This window comes from Salvelinus sp. IW2-2015, linkage group LG15 (assembly GCF_002910315.2).
Source record: "Salvelinus sp. IW2-2015 linkage group LG15, ASM291031v2, whole genome shotgun sequence".
NCBI classification, from domain to species: Eukaryota; Metazoa; Chordata; class Actinopteri; order Salmoniformes; family Salmonidae; genus Salvelinus; species Salvelinus sp. IW2-2015.
Genome location: NC_036855.1, coordinates 66,328,894 through 66,353,670, shown reverse-complemented (window position 1 = coordinate 66,353,670; position 24,777 = coordinate 66,328,894). Strand labels below are relative to the sequence as shown.

At 45.2% G+C, this 24,777-nt stretch overlaps 2 protein-coding genes across 2 annotated transcripts in view; one reads left to right on the top strand and one right to left on the bottom strand.

Annotated features, from left to right (window-relative positions):
• LOC111973673 (bromodomain-containing protein 7) overlaps nucleotides 1–1,213 on the top strand; it is a 16,254-nt gene extending 15,041 nt beyond the window's left edge. Inside the window, exon 17 of the mRNA XM_024001046.2 lies at nucleotides 1,200–1,213. Coding sequence (XP_023856814.2) covers nucleotides 1,200–1,213 — 14 coding nt within the window. The remainder of the gene's footprint in view (nucleotides 1–1,199) is intronic.
• LOC111974474 (adenylate cyclase type 2-like) overlaps nucleotides 960–24,777 on the bottom strand; it is a 30,792-nt gene continuing 6,974 nt past the window's right edge. The window contains 29 exon segments of the mRNA XM_070447400.1: nucleotides 960–1,412; nucleotides 1,528–1,568; nucleotides 1,571–1,647; nucleotides 2,649–2,767; nucleotides 4,559–4,666; nucleotides 4,779–4,828; nucleotides 4,925–5,021; nucleotides 7,511–7,593; nucleotides 7,596–7,688; nucleotides 7,691–7,706; nucleotides 7,921–8,035; nucleotides 8,310–8,494; nucleotides 8,774–8,878; nucleotides 9,119–9,256; nucleotides 10,004–10,088; nucleotides 10,260–10,357; nucleotides 12,246–12,315; nucleotides 12,632–12,709; nucleotides 16,053–16,112; nucleotides 16,998–17,038; nucleotides 17,286–17,474; nucleotides 17,577–17,709; nucleotides 17,847–18,005; nucleotides 18,820–18,947; nucleotides 19,342–19,397; nucleotides 19,400–19,452; nucleotides 22,290–22,453; nucleotides 23,813–23,968; nucleotides 24,228–24,389. Coding sequence (XP_070303501.1) covers nucleotides 1,266–1,412; nucleotides 1,528–1,568; nucleotides 1,571–1,647; nucleotides 2,649–2,767; nucleotides 4,559–4,666; nucleotides 4,779–4,828; nucleotides 4,925–5,021; nucleotides 7,511–7,593; nucleotides 7,596–7,688; nucleotides 7,691–7,706; nucleotides 7,921–8,035; nucleotides 8,310–8,494; nucleotides 8,774–8,878; nucleotides 9,119–9,256; nucleotides 10,004–10,088; nucleotides 10,260–10,357; nucleotides 12,246–12,315; nucleotides 12,632–12,709; nucleotides 16,053–16,112; nucleotides 16,998–17,038; nucleotides 17,286–17,474; nucleotides 17,577–17,709; nucleotides 17,847–18,005; nucleotides 18,820–18,947; nucleotides 19,342–19,397; nucleotides 19,400–19,452; nucleotides 22,290–22,453; nucleotides 23,813–23,968; nucleotides 24,228–24,389 — 3,006 coding nt within the window. The 3' untranslated portion in view covers nucleotides 960–1,265.

Here is a 24,777-nt window from a genome sequence, read left to right as displayed (position 1 = left end):
TTTATTGCCTGGCAAAACTCCATCCCACAAAACAGCTGAGATTTCAGGTGGTCTTTTCAAAATGGCGCTTATACTGAAAGGGCATTGTCATAGTATTATTCTAACCTGTGTGTTTAGGTACACAAAGGACACCAATAGAATATTTGTTTGACCAGCATTCCCATGCAACATATAAGACACTGCAGTTGTTTGGCTAGTCAATGCAATCTATACATTTACAACTAATATGGCTGAAGCATACTGCACAGCACTGAGTTAGGCTCAAGATAATTTGTTTTCAGTCAAATTAAGCTTTTCATTAGTCACCAGAATGTGTGTTTTACTCTTCAAATGATTGTGTACTGTGCATATAGCACTTATTCGTCAGATTATTTTTGAAAGACATACCATATAAACTGTCCATTACACAGTAATTGAACAGACTGTCCATCGGCCGGTTAGCTGTTTCAGGAGGCAGGATGTTTGGCTTCAAAATTTACATTTAGTCCCATGGTCGTACAAACCAAACAGAAAAATAAGAAATTATTAGAGGTGACTGTTCACTAAACGCGAACTGTATTAAAGGTAGACTCACATATGACGTAGATGCCCAAAGTAAACAGCATAGTGGGTCAATTTCCACAACAGCGCAAGTTAAACTTCTCCGCTGTAACGCGTGAAGGGAACCCGTGCACAAACTGTTTGTGAGAGCGAAGTCTTGCCGCTCGTGACAACGTAATTTCGCTTAGTCTACCTTTTAAGGTCTAGAAACCATGGCAAGTGTGTACTTCACCCATTGTTTTGGTCACCATTTGCTTGATAAACAGCTCAGTTTTGAACAGACTGAAGATGTTTTTGGTACATCATGATTCCAGCAAGGTTCTAGGAATATCAGGTGATAGAATCCAGTTTGACGACAACCAGTGCTTGACGTAACCTCCATGTCAGTCTAATTGAATGCACACATTGAAACTGGATCTAAAAAATAAATAAACGCAGCACTAAGCATTTATTTCCAATGAAGAATCTCCCAAAGGGATTCCTGGAAACACGAATAATCCAAAATATAACCTCTAGGACCACAAGGTCAGGTCTTGATCTTGTCCGGTCAGGATCATGCTGACTGAAGCACTGGGATGGATTATATGTGTGCCCGGTAGGTTTACTCTAAGAGTGTTAACTTATGTGCGGTCATGTAATTAGTCTGTGCTGAATGCTAGACTGTGTCCTGTGACCGACCCAGCACACGTATGCGCTACCAGGCCCAGAGTCACACACAGTAGACCTCAGCTCAGGCCCATTCCCTGCTGCTTGCTCATGTCTGTGCACACAAAGAAGGTTGTCAGCTCGCCTTTTCTCCTTGACGCTGATGAGCCTCGGCACTCGCAGGAGTAGCCCAGCTTCTGGAGCACGTCTGACGTCTCCTCTGTGACCTGGAGCAGAAACAAGACAAACATTACTATGCTGAATGCATGCAGCCATGGTTTTTGTGTGGTTATAGTTACTCTCCAGCCAGACTAGCAAGGACAATACTAGGTTGTACTGAACCTGAATCTTGCCCAGCTCTCCAGTGCTCTCCATCCTACTGCCACGTTGACGGTGTTGCCCCAGATGTCATACTGAGGTTTCTGGCTCCAATCACCCGACAATAACAGCCCATGGTTAATGCTGTGAAAAGCAGGCAGACAGTGACACAGGGCACACATAACGAGATACCTGCTGGGAATAAACCAGTCACATACTGTAGAGTAGTCTACCAGATGTGATGACCAAGACACTGACTGATTTTTATGCCTGAAAAGAGCATGATGACACAAAACTGGAAATAAAATACAAATGACATGCTCAATTCAGTGATATACACTAACAAACAAGTACCATCAGCTTGTCTGGCTGAGTTAACCACAGGGAGTCAAAGCCATTTTACATTTCCGTTTTAGTCATTTAGCAGATGCTTTTATCCAGAGTGACTTACATGAGCATGGGGTATCGAAGGGCACATCGACAGATTTCTCACTTAGTCAGCTCGGTAAGTCGAACCAGCAACCTTTTCGTTCTGGCCCAACTCTTAACCGCTAGGCTACCTGCTACTACCACTGCCAGTTGTTCATGTTGGAATCTCTGCATTTTAATAAAAAATGTCTTCCAGGGAGAATTATGTGGACTTCATTTGTTATTTAGATTTTTCTAGGGACACGTGAATAAATCCTGATGCACCAGTCTTTGAATTTTTTTTCTTGTATTTCATGCCAGCTTTCTGTGATTATGTATTAAACCCTATGTGTGCTTTTATCCCTCAAGTATTATAATATTTTCCTAAAGCCTGGGGATCTGCTCAGAATAAGCTGTCTTAGAACTATTGTCACAACAGTACACAGGGAGACCAGCGGAATCATGGAGAGTCAATGTTAGCTATTGTGGACAGAAAGAATGTCTCCTACGTGGTTAGATATCAGAGGGCCAGGAGTGTTTTTGTTCTATAACTAGAGTCACAATTTCTCCTGACCAGGTTAGGTGCAGGTGTTCAGGAAAAACTCTTAGCACTAGAATAACAACCAATGAAACCTAATAAAGATGGATAGAACCAGACACATTGCAGATGTTACGGATAGTTAATGAATATAGTTCATATATGCCAGGCGCAGTCCAGGCCAGTGCCCAAGCTTTACTCACCCACACGCAGCCTAAAACTGTTGAAGGAGTGTCTGTTGATGCCATCCAGCTTGCCAATGAGGGCAATGGCAAACTCGACCATGTTCCCTATCTGTGCCTGCTGCCTATCTCGATCCTGAAACAACACAGTTCATCATAAAGTCCACACACAGGACACTACTACTTACAGTTAAAGTCAGAAGTTTACATACACTTAGGTTGGAGTCATTAAACTTGTTTTTCAACCACTCCACAAATTTCTTGTTAACAAACTAGTTTTGGCAAGTTGGTTAGGACAACTACTTTGTGCATGAGTAATTTTCCTAACAATTGTTTACGGACAGATTATTTCACATAATTCACTGTATCACAATTCCAGTTAGTCAGAAGTTAACATACACTAAGTTGACTGTGCCTTTAAACAGCTTGGAAAATTCCAGAAAATGATGTCATGGCTTCTGTTAGGCTAATTGACATAATTTGAGTCAATTGGAGGTGTACCTGTGGATGTATTTCAAGGCCTACCTTCAAACTCTGTGCCTCTTTGCTTGACATCATGGGAAAATCAAAAGAAATCAGCCAAGACCTCAGAAAAAAAATTGTAAACCTCCAGAAGTCTGGTTCATGCGTGGGAGCAATTTCCAAACGCCTGAAAGTACCACGTTCATCTGTACAAACAATAGTACGCAGGTATAAACACCATGGGACCACGCAGCCGTCATACCGCTCGGGAAGGAGATGCGTTCTGTCTCCTAGAGATGAACGTACTTTGGTGCGAAAAGTGCAAATCAATCCCAGAACAGCAAAGGACCTAGTGAAGATGCTGGAGGAAACAGGTACAAAAGTATCTATATCCACATAACCTGAAAGGCCGCTCAGCAAGGAAGAAGCCACTGCTCCAAAACCGCCATAAAAAAGCCAGACTACGGTTTGCAACTGTACATGGAGACAAAGATCGTACTTTTTGGAAAAATGTCCTCTGGTCTGATGAAACAAAAATAGAACTGTTTGGCCATAATGACCCTCTTTATGATTGGAGGAAAAAAGGGGAGGCTTGCAAGCAGAAGAACACCATCCCAACCGTGAAGCACGGGGGTGGCAGCATCATGTTGTGGGGGTGCTTTGCTGCAGGAGGGACTGGTGCACTTCACAAAATAGATAACATCATGAGGGAGGAAAATTATGTGGATATATTGAAGCAACATCTCAAGACATCAGTCAGGAAGTTAAAGCTTGGTCACAAATGGGTCTTCCAAATGGACAATGACCCCAAGCATACTTCCAAAGTTGTGGCAAAATGGCTTGAGGACAACAAAGTCAAGGTTTTGGAGTGGCCATCACAAAGCCCTGACCTCAATCCTATAGAAATTTGTGGGCAGAACTGAAAAAGCGTGTGCGAGCAAAGAGGCCTACCAACCTAACTCAGTTACACCAGCTCTGTCTGGAGGAATAGGCCAAAATTCACCCAACTTATTGTGGGAAGCTTGTGGAAGGCTACCCACAACATTTGACCCAAGTTAAACAATTTAAAGGCAATGCTACCAAATACTAATTGAGTGTATGTAAACTTCTGACCCACTGGGAATGTGATGAAAGAAATAAAAGCTGAAATAAATCATTCTCTCTACTATTATTCTGACATTTCACATTCTTAAAATAAAGTGGTGATCTTAACTGACCTAAGACAGGGAATTTGTACTAAGATTAAATGTCAGGAATTGTGAAAAACTGAGTTTAAATGTATTTGGCTACGGTGTATGTAAACTTCCGACTTCAACTGTACATACACAACTTTATCTATACTGCGTCGTTAACCAGGTTTTATGGTAAAGTTCTATAGTATAGAAAATCAAAAGGTATGCACAGTTGCATGCTGTGTAACCCCCCTCCCATTCCACATGACCTGGGTCAAATAGTTAGTAGCTACCTGGTTATTCTCCTGTCCTGGGGTGCCACTCAGCCCAGCGGCCGCCATATAAGTGCTTCCGATGGTCTTGATCTTCTCAACTCCACTGAARTTGGGCTTGGACAGCAGCTGTGTGTGGGTAAACAAGTGGATGTGTGAGCCAGGGTTAACTGTGTACTTATTTATATTACAGGGACACGTGTAATTTGAGTTAATTGATGGCTGCCAGCGGTTCTCTGACCTCATCAAAGTCTGCTATGATCTCGTTGAGGAGCCTCAGACACTCCAGACCTTCCTTGTTGATGTCACACTCCGTGTAGAACTCTTTGAAGTCCGGTACCGAGGCGAACATCACACACACNTTGAGGAGCCTCAGACACTCCAGACCTTCCTTGTTGATGTCACACTCCGTGTAGAACTCTTTGAAGTCCGGTACCGAGGCGAACATCACACACACACAGTCATATGACTTGTAGTACAGATCCTGAGGAGGAAGGAGGTGTACAACTTAAGAGGCAATGCCATGTATTAACACTAAGCAGAAGAACATAGACATACACTTCACAACAGAGATATAGGGAAGTTTCAGGTTCACACAAGAAATATTAGGAGACAGAGCCACATCTTTAAGAGAAAGACAATTCGGAATGATGAGAGGGACAGACTCACAACAGTTCCTCCAGTGCTAGACGTTCCAAACTGTTTTCACTGTGTTGACGTCTGGCAAGGAAATGGCCAGTGATTAGGCTGTACAAGAGGGGCCAATGTTAAACGGGGCCTCTAAAACACATTCTCTGGGAGAGAGGGAGYCCATCGAAGTCCCATGCTTCTGCTCCTAGATGTCAAATCTCTGAGGAAAACTTCAAAGCATATTTATACTCGGTTTTTTTCTCATGCTTTTTGTTGTGTTGTTTGTTTGATTTGACAATGTGTCATCAATTGGGATTACTATTGTCAGGTATATGCAGTGTTCAAGCTAAGCTGATGAACACTCATCTTTAACTGAAGCAGCTTCAGTAGACTACTTCTCAGGCTGTAACCTACATGTCAAACACAAATAGCTGTTCTGTTGTGTATGTGCTTTCAGAAAACATGTCAAGAGTAAATAGTTCAACCAGATTTATACAAAGGCTGAATTATTTTCTCCGTCACTGACTTAAAGACCTTAGTCAAAGTGTGTCAGAGTGTCCATGGTGATTTAGAGGTAACACGCTGGTCATAACACTGTGACTGGGCTGTGGAGTGCCGGAGTGAGGGAGACATCATAGTGGAGGGGATGTCCATGGCCTTCAGCGGTTAAAGTAGGCCAAGCTCTGAATTTCTGAAAATTTGTCATATCTTATGAAGTAAGACAAAAATATATTACAAAGTATTGTCAAACTTGTTCAGAATAAATATTGTTAATTTCTTTTAACTTTAGTTACACTGTTTTGATTAAGTGACTCTGCTTATCAGTGGTTTGTCTAGTGTGTTTATGTCTGTATCATGTGTACTATTTGAGAGTGGCTGAGTAGGGGCAGCAGGAGGTGAGGACGTTGAATGTGTACTATTTGAGAGTGACTGTGTAGGGGCAGCAGCAGCTTGGTGATGTTGACTGTGTATATTTGAGAGTGCTGTGAGTAGGGGCAGCAGGAGTTGAGGAGTTGATAGTGGACTATTTGAGAGTGCTGAGTAGTAGGGCAGCAGGAGTTGAGGATGTTGAATGTGTACTATTTGAGAGCTGAGTAGGGGAGCAGGAGTTGAGGATGTTGAATGTGGACTATTTGAGAGTGGCTGAGTAGGGCAGCAGGAGTTGAGGATGTTGAATGTGGCTATTGAGAGTGGCTGAGTAGGGGCAGCAGGAGTTGAGGATGTTGATTGTGACTATTTGAGAGTGACTGGTGTAGGGGCAGCAGGAGTTGAGGATGTTGAATGTGGACTATTTGAGAGTGACTGAGTAGGGGCAGCAGGAGTTGAGGATGTTGAATGTGGACTATTTGAGAGTGACTGTGAGTAGGGGTAGTAGGAGTTGAGGATGTTGAATGTGGACTATTTGAGAGTGACTGTGTAGGGGCAGCAGGAGTTGAGGATGTTGAATGTGGACATTTTGAGAGTGGCTGAGTAGGGGCAGCAGGAGTTGAGGACGTTGAATGTGGACTATTTGAGAGTGGCTGAGTGGGGCAGCGGAGTTGAGGACATTGATGTGGACTATTTGAGAGTGACTGTGAGTAGGGGTATAGGAGTTGAGGACGTTGATGTGGACTATTTGAGAGTGACTGTGAGTAGGGGCAGCAGGAGTTGAGGAGTTGATGTGGACTATTTGAGAGTGACTGTGTAGGGGTAGTAGGAGTTGAGGACGTTGATTTGGACTATTTGAGAGTGACTGTGAGTAGGGTAGTAGGAGTTGAGGACGTTGATGTGGACTATTTGAGAGTGACTGAGTAGTGGCAGCAGGAGTTGAGCGTTGATGTGGACTATTTGAGAGTGACTGAGTAGGGGCAGCAGGAGTTGAGGACGTTGATGTGGACTATTTGAGATGACTGTGAGTAGGGGTAGTGGAGTTGAGGACGTTGATGTGGACTATTTGAGAGTGACTGAGTAGGGGTAGTAGGAGTTGAGGATGTTGCTGTAAGAATGCAGTGGCTCTGTCTCTACCATGGCTGACACAAGATGACATCACAAATCACAATTCCGATGAAGGGGCTGATTCATGGAGCTGTGGGTTGGTAGGTGGGTGAGACAGGCACTGATATACGGTAAATGATCCATAGAAGTGGGACCGTCTTACTGGGGTTCCATCCCTTAACACTAACACTACTGGAAATCGTAATAAACCATTTACAGTAAAAATCAATTCCACTACTAAGTGTTTCCCACTAAGCTTTAGTGAGTGCAGGCCAGTGGAGATGGGACCCCAGTGCAGATAGGAGGAGGAGGGGAGGGGAGGATGAGTTGGACTCAGTCGACTACCAGTCATCCATCCTGGACTCCTACCTTGTACTTCTCAGTAAGTAAAGTGTTTGTGAGGAATCCCACCTCGTTCTTTTATTCTCCCAACAAACAGCGAGCCACATGGGCGGCAGCACGTTCTCCAGGAGCAGGCGGTTCAGGTTCTCCCTGGTCTCGATCTCATCCTGCTCCGTACGGTTCTTGTTCTTCAGAAGGAAGTCTGGCGGAAGCATGACTCATTCTACGGGACAGAAGTGATGTGGTAATTTAGTAGTAAAAGGAAAGAGGTAGTGGAAGAGGGGGGTAGAAGGAAGAGAGGGGTAGGAGAAGAGAGGGGTAGAGGAAGAGAGGGGTAGGGGAAGAGAGGGGTAGGGGAAGAGAGGGGTAGGGGAAGAGAGGGGACAAGACAATGAGAGGAGAACAGAGGCCAACAAAGTAGAGGAACATGTCCTGACCTGTTGTGAGATGATGAGCATGGTGACCAGGAACAAGGTGATGTATATGCAGCTCATCACCTCAGGGTGTTTGACCAGCCCCAACGCTCTCAGGATGGTCCCAGAGTCCTCAGTTCTGGAACACAGAGCTCAGGGGTTAGAGGTAATCTAAAGTAAAGCTCAGTATAAACCCGGCTGGATATAGTACCAGGTGTTTGATGCACAGTACAGAACAGTGTTGGGGTCAATTCAGTAAGTGGATTGAAATTCAATTAATGAATTGAAACAACCTTCATAGAAAACAAATGCGCAATTTTCAGAAATGACTTAATTATATATACATGTTTTATTTCTTCCTGAATTGAAAAGTAATCTACCCCAGGCCTGGTGCACAACACATGCTATAGTACTTGTTTTCATTGAGTTGGTTGTAAAGCATGCGTCCATAGCAGCTGAAGAGACCAGCCTTGGCGCTGAGGATGATGATGTAGTAGGCTGTGGAGGCCAGGATGAGGAAGACCACTTTGAGCTCAAAGCTCACCCTCAGGAACACTCCACAAGCTATGAGAGCCAGGATACAGCTGAACACAGAGTACTGAGAGAGAGATGGAGAGAGAGAGACCGAGAGAGAGAGAGATAATGGAGTGAGGAGACCATGAAAACCATCAATGGAAAGTGCCAGTTCTTCATTTCAATGTTTATTATTTGTAATTGATTATATTTATTTGAAATGGCTGAGTATATATTTGCAAACAACAATAAAAAAACTGAAATGGAAAGTATAATTTCATAACTGTGTGTTGCAAGCGTGCCGTGCTCTATCAGCTGAGCTACAGAAGACCTGTTAGTGAGGGATATTGTAGGCATCACTCACCGGCAGGTAGAACAGGCTGCCTGGATGCTGCTCACTGGAGTTGTCAGATCGAATCAGATCAGGGTTACCATTGATATCACACGGTGACTTCGTCTGGATGAAGCACTAGAGGGAACAATTAGATTTGATTGACAGTCAACCGCTAAGTGGGTCTGACTGAAAACAAAAAGACTGTGAAGCATGTGTTATTGGCATGTCTGTTGATGACTTGATGTTCTTCTTACAATAAGAAGCTAATGCTCTTGTTGCTATGAAAAGTTTATGTAATTGCATGTACACGTGATGGCATTCTGTTCTATGTTTAATCAGTGAGATGTGAGATAGTGAGTTGTTGCGTTAACTTACCAGGTTGAAGACTGCTAGGATGATGATGACCGCAGTGGTGATAGTGACCAGAGGGAGGCGCACACACGGCCTCTTGACCACTGCCTCGGACACAGCAGGCAGCCACTGGCAGGACGACAACTTCTCCGGAAACAACCGCTGAGGTGTGGGAGGAGCGAGGCATCCAGCCATGGGAGAGGAGGAGTGGATAGGAGGGGAAGAGATGAGTGTGTATATGGGGGGTGAAATGCATGGAAGAGACAATGTGCGACTTACTAACACAGCAGCACTGAATGTTCAGTCTATTTTCAGAAAGACAGGATAATACACTGAGTGTACAAGACATTAGGAACAACTGCTCTTTCCATGAAATAGACTGACCAAGTGAAAGCTATGATCCCTTATTGATGTCTTCTGTTAAATCCACTTTAAATTAGTGTAGATGAAGGGGAGGAGACCAGTTAAAGAAGGATTTTTAAGCCTTGAGACAATTGAGACATGGATTGTGTATGTGTCATTCCGAGGGTGAATGGTCAAGACAAAATATTTAAGTGCCTTTGAATGGGGTATGATAGTAGGAAGGTGTTCCTAATGTTTTGTACACTCGGTGTATCTCTGACTAGTGAATGTAATAACTACACTGCCTGTCTGTCTGCACCATGGCATTGAGATGGTATGCACCAGCTGTCAATGGCCACATAACATCAACGTACAGCTTCACAGGAAAAGACCCAGGGATAGATGGAAGAGCTTATGCATCCTAGCCAGAAAGCGTGTTTCCACTGTCACAGTAAGAAATACACACAGTACACACACACAGTACCCCACCCCCACACACAGTCAACTAAGCCTTGCCCTGTACAGAAATAGGGCTTGTTGTGACCTAAGCCTAAAACTCCCACTGACCTGCAGGTGACCTGCGAAACAGATGCCCAGGGTCAACAGGAGGACACAGGCCAGCACTCCAAACGACATTCCCAACATTTTGGAACTGAGGGATGAAGAAGGGAAAAGATCCAACACTGAATCCCAAAAGTTCAAATACTGGTTGTCATGCCATTATTGTTTCCATGGTTTAAGAGGAACAACTATTATTACTACTGTACCAGTCAATATCGGTTGAGAAATATGTTTCTTATAGCCACAAGGGAAAATCACTCACTCTTTTGTCACAAACATCTGAACCACAAAGATGCAGAAGAAGATGAAGGTGGCACAGCCGATGTAGTGCTTGAACATGGGCAGATCAATGGCTCGGTACTGGGGAGGAAAGAAGAAGTCATGTTTGAACCTCTCACAAATACTAAGAACACAGTTTTTACAGTATGTATAGTGCATTCGGAAAGTATTCAGACCCCTTGACTTTTCCCACTTTTTGTTACGTTACAGCCTTATTCTAAAATTGATTTATTTTTATTTTTATATTTCCTTATCAATCGGCACACAATACCCCATGATGACAAAGCAAAAACAGTTTTTTAGAAATGTTTGCAAGTTTATTAAAAACAAAATAAAAATATGGCATTTACATCAGTATTCAGACCCTTTACTCAGTACTTTGTTAAAGCACCATTGGCAGCGATTACAGCCTTGTGTATTCTTGGGTATGACGCTAAAAGCTTGGCACACCTGTATTGTGGGAGTTTCTCCCATTCTTCTCTGCAGATCCTCTCAAGCACTGTCAGGTTGGATGGGGAGCGTCTCTGCACAGCTATTTTCAGGTCTCTCCAGAGATGTTTGATCGGGTTCAAGTCCGGGCTCTGGCTGGGCCACTCAAGGACATTCAGAGACTTGTCCCGAAGCCACTCCTACATTGTTTTGGCTGTGTAATTAGGGTTGTTCAGTCTCACAGTCCCTGCAGCTGAAAAACATCCATACAACATGATGCTGCCACCACCATGCTTCACCGTAGGGATGGTGCCAGGTTTCCTCCAGGCGTGACGCTTGGCATTCAGGTCAAAGAGTTCAATCTTGGTTTCATCAGACCAGAGAATCTTGTTTCTCATGGTCTGTGAGTCCTTTAGGCAAACTCCAAGCGAGCTGTCATGTGCCTTTTATAGAGGAGTGGCTTCCGTCTAGCCACTCTACCATAAAGGCCTATTTGGTGGAGTGCTGCAGAGATGGTTGTCCTTGTGGAAGGTTCTCCCATCTCCACAGAGGAACTCTGGAGCTCTGTCAGAGGGACCAAGGCCCTTCTCCCCCGATTGCTCAGTTTGGCCGGGTGGCCAGCTCTAGGAAGAGTCTTGGTAGTTACGAACTTCTTCCATTTAAGAATGATAGAGGCCACTGTGTTCTTGGGGACCCTCAATGCTGCAGAGTTTTTTGATACCCTTCCCCAGATCTGTGCCTCTACACAATCCTGTCTCGGAGCTCCTAGGACAATTCCTTTAACCTCATGGCTTGGTTTTTGCTCTGACATGCACTGTCAACTGTGGGATCAATTAAATTTACCACAGGTGGATTCCAATCATTTGTAGAAACATCTCAAGGATGATCAAATGAAACAGAATGCACCTGAGCTCAATTTTAAGTCTCATAGAAAACGGTCTGAATACTTATGTAAAAAAGGTATCTGTTTTTACTTTTAATACATTTGCAGAAATTTCTAAAAACCTGTTTTTGCTTTGTCATAATGGAGTATTGTTTGTAGATTGATGAGGGGGGAAAAATTATTTAATCAATTTTAGAATAAGGCTGTAACGTAACAAAATGTGGAAACAAGGAAAGGGGTCTGAATACTTTTCGAAAGCACTAAGAACAGGTGTGGTCTGTGTAGGCTAATCAGAGATATCAAGACATTGAGCCAAAGAAATAGATTCCGATATAACATTTAGCATGTTGTAAGGGTTAGGAACTAAAATGTCATGTATGAATGTTTTTCTTTATACTGTATCTTACATAAAGGCTCTTGACATTGCCATTGTACATGTTGTATATTAGGACAGTAAGGCTCCTTTCCAGTGTATGAAGACCATAGAGTCTGTCAATTGATAGTTACATGTAGTCATTCCAGAGACAACTGATATGTCTTTATATTGTATCTATAAGGTTCTAGAGATTTTCATTGTGGAGATGTACCTACTACAGTGTATACTAGGACAGCAATGCTCCTTTCAACGGTGTCTAGACAGCTGAGACAAACACTCACCTGTTTCTCCAGCTCTTTCTTAGGGAACCACACAGCCAGACTGCTAATCTCCTCAGACTTCACCCACTGCCTGGAGGTCACATGGGGAGAGAGAGTGAGGAAGAGTGTGTGAAAGAGTGAATGGGTGTGTTTGAGTGAGTGCAAGCTCTCTATTTTTACAACTCAATATGAGTTGAAAATGAAAATACATTTTCAGATAGCTTTGACTCATCTTTGTCAATATTATTCACAATTGGCTAAATAAGACTTTTCTCAAGGGATATGTTGGTGGCTAGGAAGATTAGATAACATTAGACCCTTAATTCTGAGTTTAGGCTTAAACTTGTGGTCCCACCTAGTGACTATTCTCTGAATGTCTTGACTATTTAGTGACTATAGAGACTCACTTGCTGCTGAGCTCATCGATGGTGGTGGTCATCTCATTGTGCAGCTCCTCATCAAACTTGCTCTTCTGGGACTTGTTCCTGTAAAACACTCAGACAATAAGGAAGAGGTAGACTAGCAGACACACAGAGGCCGACATTTTACGCAGACAGACCGACACACAGACCGACCGACACGCAGACCGACCGACAAACAGACCGACACGCAGACCGACAGACCGACCGATACGCAGACCGACCGACCGACACGCGACACGCAGACAGAGCCGACCAACACGCGAGGCAGACCGACCGACACGCAGCAGACCGACCGACACGCAGGCAGACGGTGGGACCGACACGCAGGCAGACTGACCGACCGCAGGACCACCGACCGACACGCAGACCGACCGACCGACAGACACGCAGAGCCGACCGACACGCAGACAGACCGACCAACACGCAGGCAGACCGACCAACACGCAGGCAGACCGACCGACACGCAGGCAGACAGACCGACACGCAGACCGACACGCAGACCGACCGACCGACACGCAGACAGACCGACGGACGGACACGCAGACAGACCGACTGACGGACACGCAGACAGACCGACTGACGGACACGCAGACAGACCGACACGCTGACAGACCGACATGCAGACCGCCCGACACGCAGACAGACCGACGGCCAACACGCAGACCGACGGCCGACACGCAGACCGACCGACCGACACTCAGACAGACCGACGACCGACACTCAGACAGACGACACTCAGACAGACGACCGACCGACACTCAGACAGACGACGACGACACTCAGACAGACCGACGACCGACCGCACACTCAGACAGAGACGACCGACACTCAGACAGACCGACCGACCGACACTCAGACAGACCGACCGACCGACACTCAGACAGACCGAACCGACCGACACTCAGACAGACCGACCGACACTCAGACAGACACTCAGACGACACTCAGACCGACACGCAGACAGACCATCCGACACGCAGACAGACCAACCGACACACAGACCGACACGCAGACAGACTGACGACACGCAGACAGACCGACCGACACGCAGACAGACCGACCGACACGCAGACCGAACGACCGACACGCAGACCCACCGACAGACCAACAAGCAGACTGACCGACAAGCAGACCGGCCGACAAGCAGACCGAGCGACCGACCGACACGCAGACCGACCGACAAGCAGACCGACCGACACACAGACCAACACGCAGACCGACCGACACACAGACCAACACGCAGACCGACCGACACTCAGACAGACCGACCGACCGGCACGCAGACAGACCGACTAACCGACACGCAGGCAGACCGACAGACAAGCAGACCGACAGCCAGACACACAGACAGACCGACCGACGCGTACGTAGACAGACCGACACGCAGACAGACCGACTGACCGACACGCAGACCGACCGACACCGTAGACAGACCGACCGACACGCAGACCGACAGACATGCAGACAGACAGATCGACAGACTGACACAGACAGACCGACCGACACATAGACAGACCGACAGACCGACATGCAGACCGCCCGACATGCAGACAGACCGACCGGCCAAACGCAGACCGACACTCAGACCGACAGACCGACCGACACGCAGACAGACCAACCGACACGCAGACCAACATACCGACACACAGACCGACACGCAGACAGACTGACCGACACGCAGACAGACCGACCGACACGCAGACCCACCGACAGACACGCAGACCCACCGACAGACCGACAAGCAGACCCACCGACAGACCGACAAGCAGACTGACCGACACGCAGACCGACCGACACGCAGACCCACCGACAGACCGACAAGCAGACTGACCGACAAGGCAGACCGAGCGACACCGACCGACACGCAGACCGACCGACAAGCAGACCGACCGACACACAGACCAACACGCAGACCGACGACACACAGACCAACACGCAGGACCGAACCGACCGACACTCAGACAGACCGACCGACCGGCACTCAGACAGACCGACCGACCGGCACTCAGACAGACCGGACGACCGGCACTCAGACAGACCGACACGCAGACAGACCAACTGACCGACACGCAGACAGACCGACTAACCGACACGCAGGCAGACCGACAGACAAGCAGACCGACAGCCAGACACACAGACAGACCGACCGACACGTACGTAGACAGACCGACCGACACGCAGACAGACCGACTGACCGACACGCAGACCGACCGACACGTAGACAGACCGACCGACACGTAGACAGACCGACCGACACGCAGACAGCCAGAACCGACCGACATGCAGACAGACAGATCGACAGACTGACACAGACAGACCGACCGACACATAGACAGACCGACTGACCGACAAGCAGACCGACCGACACGCAACCGCACGACAGACACGCCGACGATAGACACGCAGACTGACCGTCACGCAGACCGACCAACACGCAGACCGACCGACCCACAGACCGACCGACAGACACATCGACAGACTGACACAGACAGACCGACCGACACATAGACAAGACCGACTGACCGACAAGCAGACCGACCGACACGCAACCCGACCGACAGACACGCCGACCGACAGACACGCAGACTGACCGACCCACAGACCGACCGACAGACACGCAGACAGACTGACCGCCACGCAGACAGAACGACCGCCACGCAGACAGACAGACCGCCACGCAGACAGACCGACCGCCACGCAGACAGACCGACCGCCACGCAGACAGACACCCATACAGACAGGCACGACAGACCGCTGACACGCAGACAGACAAGCAGACGACCGACTGACACGCAGACAGACAGACAGGCAGACAAACAGATGGATGGATGCTGGTAAACCAGCCAAGATCATGCAGGTTATTCAGTCCCAGTGTGCTGTCAGGGAGGCAACTGGTTTAGGCCATTCTCAGCATTAGTGGAAACAGAGAGAAGGGGGTGGGTGTGTGTCATTCATTCTTATATGTGTGTGTGTGCAGGATGTTGTGTGTTAGTTGAACTCTGGTGACTGAACAGGAGTCTCCCAGCAGTACCCCTGCTCTGTGCCCCCTGCCCCACCAGGAAGGAAACACACACACAGACACAGACACACAAAGACAGACACACACACAGACAGACAGGCACACACACACACGGTATTTATAACAGCACAGTAGGAAAACAAAAAGACACTTTAAACACTTAGTAGAGTGGTTACTATGCCCTGCTTGCTTTGTAAAGGCGTGGGAATCCCTGTGATGCCCTGTTATACAGAAGAGGGAGGCAGCTCTAGGCAGTATGGGGGGGTTAGGGAGGAGTGTTAACCCAGAAAGAATGTGGGAGGTTAATGGTGCTGGTGAAACATCAAGATTCTCCTCCTCCACTCAGAAGGGAGAACTTGCGTTGTGAGCCAGGCTGGCACCACTCACTTATAGGTGCTGAGCGGAGGGGCGGGCGAGGAGAAGGGCTCCTCTACAGACTCATCAAAGCTGTCAGGGACCAACAGTGAGAGATAGACACATTCAACATGGTGACATCGTTGTCGCTGTATGGGACTATTGTGTGTTGTATGTGAGGATTCATGTGTGCTAAAACAACAAATGTCTGTCTCCGTAGAATGGATCAAATATTAATAAAGCTTGTATTGTAACTGAATAAAGAAACTATTTTGTTTTTATTAAACATGACATGAAGCCGTTTTTTTTCTGTTTTTTTTTGCCTTGTCTCTGTTGTTGTATCTCTTTAATATGGGTGAAAATTGTGAAATTCCAATAAAAATACTGTAAAAAAAAAAAAAAACATGAAGAGGGACTGTTCCTGACCAAATGAAAGAACATAGGAAGGGCCACCGACCACATCGGAAGCAACACAGCCGGTTCCTGTTAAGTGTCCATTCACAGTATCGGTGTCCACTAGAACCACAGCTGAGACAAAAGGTGTAACGGGGCAATTTTCTTTTTTCCCTGCCCCGTCTACTGCACTCACATGTGGTTCAGCTTTTGTCAGTAATGGGGAAAAAGAGACAACTTCTAAGCCCTTTGCGACCAAACTTGACCTTATAAAAAGTAAATGTGTTTGTGTTTTTATATACAATACGTGTAACATTAAGTGGACTTACAAATCGCTTAACATTTACTGTACAGTCACTGATCTGTTGTTTGCATTTGGTAATTCAAAAAAATAACTGGCTTCCTAAATACACCTCAACAACCATAAACACCCACTGTATCAACAGACTGATGCATAGCAGGAGTACCACTCCAGTAAGGGGAGTCTGACGTCACCACTCTGACATGATGCCAGTTCAGYGCTCTTGTTAACATATAAACAAATGAACTCATCCTCTCTGTGTTCTCAGACTTGGCCTTCCTTACCTCTCAGTGATCTTCGAGTGAGCTGTGCGCAGAGGGATGTCCTAGAAWRWTTTWWAAAACAACTGTTGTTAMACACATCGTGCGTAAAACAGCAAGAAGTAAAGCAGCATGTAAATATGCCATCAACAGTCGCAACAGTCTTCCACAGGAAATACTGATGCTTGTGGCAATACATTTCAACCTGTTATGCTTGATTTGATGTGTAAAGTGGACTATTTATGTTAGAGGAAGTATGTCTGGTAATCTTTTCATKAGTTATAATGCAGTGGCCCCCCAGCCGTCACTCACCTTGCAGCGTGATTTTCCATTGACCATGGTGTCTGTGGTGTACCCCTCTCTGCTCTGTAGGTGGGCGAAGGGTTTGACGGCGCCCCAGGACTCCAGGTAACGGGTCATTCTCACTGACGCCCGCATCTTCAGCCCATCATTCACACGCGGCTTGGGCATGCTGCGGCTGTTCAGAGCCTGGTCCTTAGACTGATGACACACACACATGTTAACGAGGAGTACAGTCTCACATATACAGATAAGGCCCTTGTCAGGGATTCTGGAGGTAATACATTAAATGAGGTAGCTCACCCGAGGATCGATGACAAGGTATGTCTGTATGTTGAGCTCCTTCAGGTAGGCATCTCTTAGCCCACCGTTCCCCTCCTCRACCTCATAGGCCTTGTTCAGGTGCTTCAGGGTGGCCTCAGTGATGTGGACACGCCTGATCAAGACAAAGATGGGGGTTWCTATTAGTAAAATGGACTTACTAGGACTAGGTTACCACTAGTAACTTAATAATGAATGKCACCATTAGGATTAAAGATTTACCATACATGGTTAACTCAACTACTAACATACCCAGGTAAGCCTCCAGACTCCATATAATTGGCCAGGGTGACYTCATGTGACCAAACGTCAAACTGCCACTTGCGGAGGCCAATCACACCGCAGAGCACATTGCCGGAGTGAACGCCCACTCTCATGTTGATGTCCACACCTGTGGCCTCGCGCACCTGTCTGAGGGGCGGGATCAGAATATGTCAGATGTGTGTGTGTGTATGCACTTTGGTTTCCCTGGGATTCCTTCTTATTGCTTTGACATCAGAGCCAGCTGAACAAATCAACTATTTCCTTGTTGTCATAACATGCGCACACATGCATAACTGACGCCACACATACTCACCACATACGCTGTTGCTACGGTCTATTATCTATACTGTTGCCTTGTCACTTTACCCCTCCCTATATGTACAGTGCATAACTACCTAGATTACCTCGTACCCCTGCACATCGCCTCAGTACTGGTACTTCCTGTATATAGCCATGTTATTTTATTGTTATTGTTTATGGACTGTGTATTTATTCCTTGTGTCACTATTTCTATTTTGTATTTCATTTATCTTTAACTTTGCATTGTTGTAAAAGGACCCTTAAGTAAGCATTTCACTGTTAGTCTACACTGTTGTTTACGAAGCGTGTAACAAATGAAATGTGATTTGATTGTCCAACAGGGCAGAGAGGAGCCATGATAAAGCCTTCCTTTGACAGACCCTCCAATCTCACAACACCTGATTATAGAAACTAACTCACTCTCATAACCATCATTGACCCAACAACTCATATCAACACCTACTACTTAGGCCAGAAAGTCCCCCTTGCGTTATACAATAACACTACCCTCCCTACCTGACTTACACATTGATTTACTATACCTATTTATCTCACAATCTAATGAGAATACATGTTGCTAAAGTCCTGAACTAACCAGAAGGATCACATGTTTTAGTAATTGTTTTCCCCCCAGAAGGCCTTGGGGCTCCTCTGAACTCACTTGATGGCCTCACACATGTCCAGACCCATCTTCACACAGTTCTTGGCATGCATGGGCAGGGAGACAGGCAGGCCAGACACACAGTAGTAGCAGTCTCCCAAAATCTTGATTCTCATGCACTCGTTCTCCTGAAGAATGAAAAAGAAAAATACCACAGACCATGAAGACCATCCAAGAAGCAGACATGTCAACTGGATTTAGCATTAACACAAACAAGGTATCAGAAGTTCTCCTGAAGAACCAAACACACAACACATCCATACGTGTCCAGCCCAAGAACTACATGTACTTGTTTTTAATATCTGGATTATTTGTTCATGAAAGCCACTCTATAAAATAAATATATTATTAGAAATTATTATTATTATGATGAAGCAAGACTGATATCCACATAACAAGTGGATTATGCATTACTACACTGTTGTTTATCTAATAAACGTAAAAGTGTAGTAAATATGAAATAAAAGGTGAAAAGTCGTGTTAATTTAATTAAAGGTGCAAATTTACAAATTATTACCTCACCTTTGCAATCTGGTCAAACTTCCCAAAAAGCTCGTTGAGCATGATGACCAGCTCTTCGGAGAGCAGTCGCTGGCCAATCGGGTGAAGCCCACATAGTCAGCATACAGAATACTGCAAAAAGAGAAAAGCCAAGGGTTGTTTATTAAGACACACGGTTTGCAAAAAAAACAAAAGCATTCATTATTGGACAGTTTAGATAGTCCCTCCCTGTTGCACATAGTTTCCAAGCATTTTCTTGCGTTTCATGCTTACTGATCACGACCGACTCAGGACATATGGGGTCAAGACATCAGTGATAAGATGTCATAATGAAATCTGTTGTCTGCATGGATACGGCCAGGCTGGCCGCTACACTGATTAATCCCTCTGATGTTGTTGTATCACTAAACAAGGGTGTCATTGTCAGATAACGGTTGACTCCTGGGGTGTTGAAATGGAGTGGGGCTAAATGATTACAGCTGGAGGTCCTATCCTGAGTGAGCAGTAATCCTAGGGCTAAGAGAGAGGTGAAGACTGAGTAGAAAGGAGATCGTGCTAGGGGTTTGGCTCTAAGACATAAACTACAGCAGTGTTTTCCCTATATTCATTTAGCAGCACCGTTGCCTCCACTCCAAAAGATATGATTACAAATATATATATATAAATATAATATATATATATATATATATATATATTATACACACACCAGTACAGTCAAAGTTTGTAAATACACCTCTCAGTCAGTGTTCTTTATTTTTACTATTTTAATAGAGTGAAGACATCAAAACTATGAATAACACATGGAATCATGTAGTAACAAAAGTTTAATTGCAGGAAACTAAACTGTAAAATGTTCTCTCCGTCCATGCAAAATGTTTAGAATTGCATGAAATCACTTTAAAACATAAATAAATGGTCTGTAGCCAAAAGGACGGCCACTAAAATGTTTGCCATTGGCCACGTCCACTAACACCCCCCACCCCACATGCTAACTTTGCCACAGCTGCTGAAAAAAAATATAGGGGAAGCACTGCACTGGCACTGTTGGAAGTGCTATAAGCTTTTGGTGACCCTATCCTCCACACAGAGCACCTGACCCAGGCCACCACACATCCAGCCGCCACAGCCTAATCACTGGCTCATTACCAGGGCTCAGAGGGCTACTGCTGCCAAGGTCAGTCCTCATTAAAGTACTAACATTAGCCTGTTGCTCGCCAAGCGACCAGACCAGAGAACCATGGCTGCCCAGTAACTCTGACTGACAACAACCAGGTGTTTCCTTGGAAAGAACATGTCTAATGACAAGATGTCTTGTGTCATTACAAGGATCAATGGGGAGGTGTTGGGCTATAATTCACAGTACACCAAAGGGCTTAAAGGAGGATTCACCACTAGCCGAGCCACAGCAGCACATGATACAGTCTTTGATCTTCACAAGGTCTTCTCTCAATCAGACAGTTTAAATGCCTTTCTTTTCTATGAAATCATATTAATTAGGGCTAAACTTATCAAAATCAACCAGGTAGTTACAAATGTCAGTTTGTCAGGCTACTGAGAAGATGAAGAGTGTTCTGTGTTGACCTTATTTGGGCAACAAATGGGTCCCTCTCTCTCCAGGAAGGTAGAAGGTCAAGTACAGTCTGTAAGCAATTCAGAGTCTAAAACTTAGGGAATCTATTGAGCCATCTGCCAAGGTTCACTGGATAGGCTACAAGCCAATGTCTGTCAGCACTTTCTAAATGAATGCCCATAAACAAAAGCCTCATTTGGGTCAATGCTCAGCTAACACTGTTGCTAAATTCCATGGGAACTGACTGGGCATTGTGAGTGTAAATAGACCTCCCAGAGCAGGATGGGCAACTCCAGTCCTCGGGCAGAGGATATCAGGGGAAATTAAATTAAAGAACACAAACTAACTATTCAAAGCCACATGCAACATATGATTAACCAGTGTTTCCCAGACTAGACTTTTGTTTCCATCTTTGCGGGCGGGGTCTCACTGAGCCATGGATCCGGCGGACCTGCTCTCACGTGGGCCAAAGCCAGGCCACTGGTACTTTTCAGCTCATTTACATAACAATGGCTAACTGTGAACTTTAACACCTTCTCACAAAGAACTGATTCTGCTCTCTTCAAGTCCCTAGCTATGGAACACAATTTCAAAAAAATAAATAATTTGTCACATGCGCCGAATAAACAGTGTGTAGACCTTACGTGAAATGCGTACTTACAAGCCCTTAACCAACAATGCAGTTTAAGATAAAAAAAAAAAAGTAAAAGATAAGAAAAACAAATAATTAAAGAGCAGCAGTAAATAACAAAAGCGGGACTATATACAGAGTAAGTGTCGGGGGCACCGGTGTCGAGGTAATATTACATGTAGGTAGAGTTATTAAAGTGACTATGCATAGATAATAACAGAGAGTAGCAGCAGCAGAAGGGGGGGGGGGGAATGCAAAAGTCTGGGTAGCCATTGATTAGCTGTTCAGGAGTCTTATGGCTTGGGGTAGAAGCTTTTAGAAGCCTTTGACCTAGACTTGGGCTCCGGTACCACTTGCGTGCGGTAGAGAGAGAACAGTCTATGACAGGGTGGCTGGAGTCTTTGACATATTTTAGGGCCTTCCTCTAACACCACCTGTATAGAGGTCTGGATGGAAGAATGCTTGGCCCCGGTGTATTGTACTGGGCACGTGTACAACAGTAGAAAAAGAGCCAAAAGTAAAGGCAGGGAAGAGAAAATCAAAGGCTAAAGCCAAAAGCGGTTTCTTCAAGAAACATTTGGGTTGGAGAAATATTTTCCATGTGTTTATTTGGTAGACTGAAAACCGTGCTTAGTTTGACAGCAATGAGTGACATGCAAAGGATAGGATTCCACTGTTGTTTCTTAGTAATTTTCTTAGAATAACAGGTATTTAACAGGCTGTATGTTTCCTCAGTCATATTCTTAGTCCTTGACAGGCTATTTTTACTGTACCTGACGTTCTTGTCTCTTGACGTAGAGACTGTGAAAGTTGTTGTCTTTGACGAGTCGTTGCTGCTCTTCTTTGTCTTTGCAGTCTTGCAGACGCTCCATGATGGCCAGCTTCATCTTCATGGAGATGTAGACCGGCAGCACAGACTGCAGCAGGTTCTCCTACGCAGGCACACACACGTTAGCATCAACACACCACACCCACCCAACCACACACACTGTCCGATAGACAAGGTCATGAACCCATAACCCCAATCTGAGTATCAACCAGCTGTCAGGTGTCTTGCTGATCTGTAACTCCACTAACAAGGGCCCCATTCCATTAGATTACTGTTAAAAGCTTTATAATCATTGTGCTGCCAGTCTGGTTGTACAGCCAGTCAACAGACAGAATAAACATTGCATTGAGAGCCTCTGGAATGGAATAGAGTCAGGTGAGATGGGAATCTAAGAAGTTAATAAGGAGATGTCTCAGGAAATAATTCTTCAATCCCTATTGACCCCATCATAATTCCTGTTCACCCTTATGATGCAATACTGAGCACCGGACTACTCTCTTTTCTCTCCTGGTTTGGCTGCATCCATGGGGGGAAGTTGCCCCTAGGTACAGATCTAGGATCAAATCCTAACCTTAACATTAGTGGAAGAAATGTAAAACTGACCCAAGACCAGTGTCAGGGGGCAACTGGTTACCTACATACTCTCCCAGATAGATTACCACCTCCTGGTTCAAATGACTGGGGCAGGTTTTCCAAGTAACGTAAAGCATGGAAAGTCATTCTGCACAAAGTGGCCTGATTTGGTTCATCAGCTCAGCTCTGTGCTGTAATTGATCTGGCAGATTCTATCTGACTGGTCTAGAGAACAATGGATAGTGCTCAGCTGTTAGACCCATTTCAAACCCTCCCTTCTCTTCTCTTTATTTATGGTGCCTGTGCTCTTTGGCTAACCCCTGTGGACTGCTCCTTTTTTCGGCTCAATACAAAGAGTAGAACAGAGCCGGTTCAAATGTTAACAGATTAATCATTCCATTCTTCCTGCTAGGCAAACAAGCAGCCAGCGCCTCTCTCTCTCAGGTGTGTGGTGTCATTCCTAAGCAACTATTATTCACAATGAAAAAAATTAGGTTAAAAAGCCATTTGAAACAGACACCGTTTTTACTCAACGAGCACACACAGACATCTACTAAAAAATCATAATGAAATTTATATTGAGGGGGATTTGATCATGTAATGAAAAATACAAGCTAGAAAACAACAAGGCTGCTGGTCTTAAATGAAGTAAAAATGACCAGTGCTATTATGACAAAAAATTTTAGCCTAACACTATTAAACTTTTATTAGTCTGTTCATACTTCCTGTATTCAGTCGGGTCAGCCTCTGTTCAGAAAGAGACAAGCTCTTATTCACCTGTGAGTGAGATTGCCCTCTGCCAAAAGGTTTCTAATCTCAAGGGTCTTTCTTAAAGATTAAAATAACTAAATCAAGAAGATAGCAGAGTGTCTGATAAGAATGTTCTCACCTGTTGTCTCTTTTCTATCTCCAGCTTCATGCGGATGCCCAGACATCTGGTGTATCCTGGAAGGTCTGTCTTAGTTCTCTCCATCAGGACCTTATGGAAGGCCCCCACCACACTGCCACACAGAAACACCACCGCATTGGACAGCAGCTGGGGACAGAGGGACAGACATTACAACCTAGCTGCACAGCATAAGCATTTATTGTCTGTTTTCAGAGAAATGTGCCTTACGCCTTAAAAACTCCTTACAGGACATCAAAAACAACACATCATCGTTGAAACACAACATGACACATGGGTTATTAAACACAAACACGGTAACGTATAAACTAAAGCACAACATTGTGAACATACATAACTTTGCATCACCAGGAGATCAGTAATGTATATTGTTACTAACAGCTAACTAATAACACACCTGATTGCCAGAAGACTGGGATCTTGGTGTTGAAGAAGTGAGGCGTAGAGTGAGGACACTGATGTGAGAGAGTGAGGAGATCACACTGAGCACCACAGCATAGCACATCTGGAAAGGCAGCATGGTGTACACTGTGAAGATGATGAACAGGAAGAAGGGAACCTACAGGAGAAAAGGAGAGAGAGAGATAGGTCAGACTGATATGACAGAAACACTGTGTGGGGAAAGGTCTCGGATTGGCACATATCCAAAGAACAAGTGGTTTTACTGGACAACTGTCACCTCAGTGTACTGGCAAGTACGCTATAATAGACAAATACTTTTTGATGCTTCTGTTCATGTGTGTATATAAATATGTACACTCAGTGGCCAGTTTATTAGGTAGGCCACCCAGTTCACAAAAATGGTTCGCTCTTTATATAGCAAGCCACAGCTACATGACTCCACTATCTGTAGGAGCAGACCATTTTCATGAAGGGGTGGCCTACTAATAAATTGGCCACTGAGTGTTTTGTTTGTTATCACATGGAGAAGATTGCATGTATCAGTT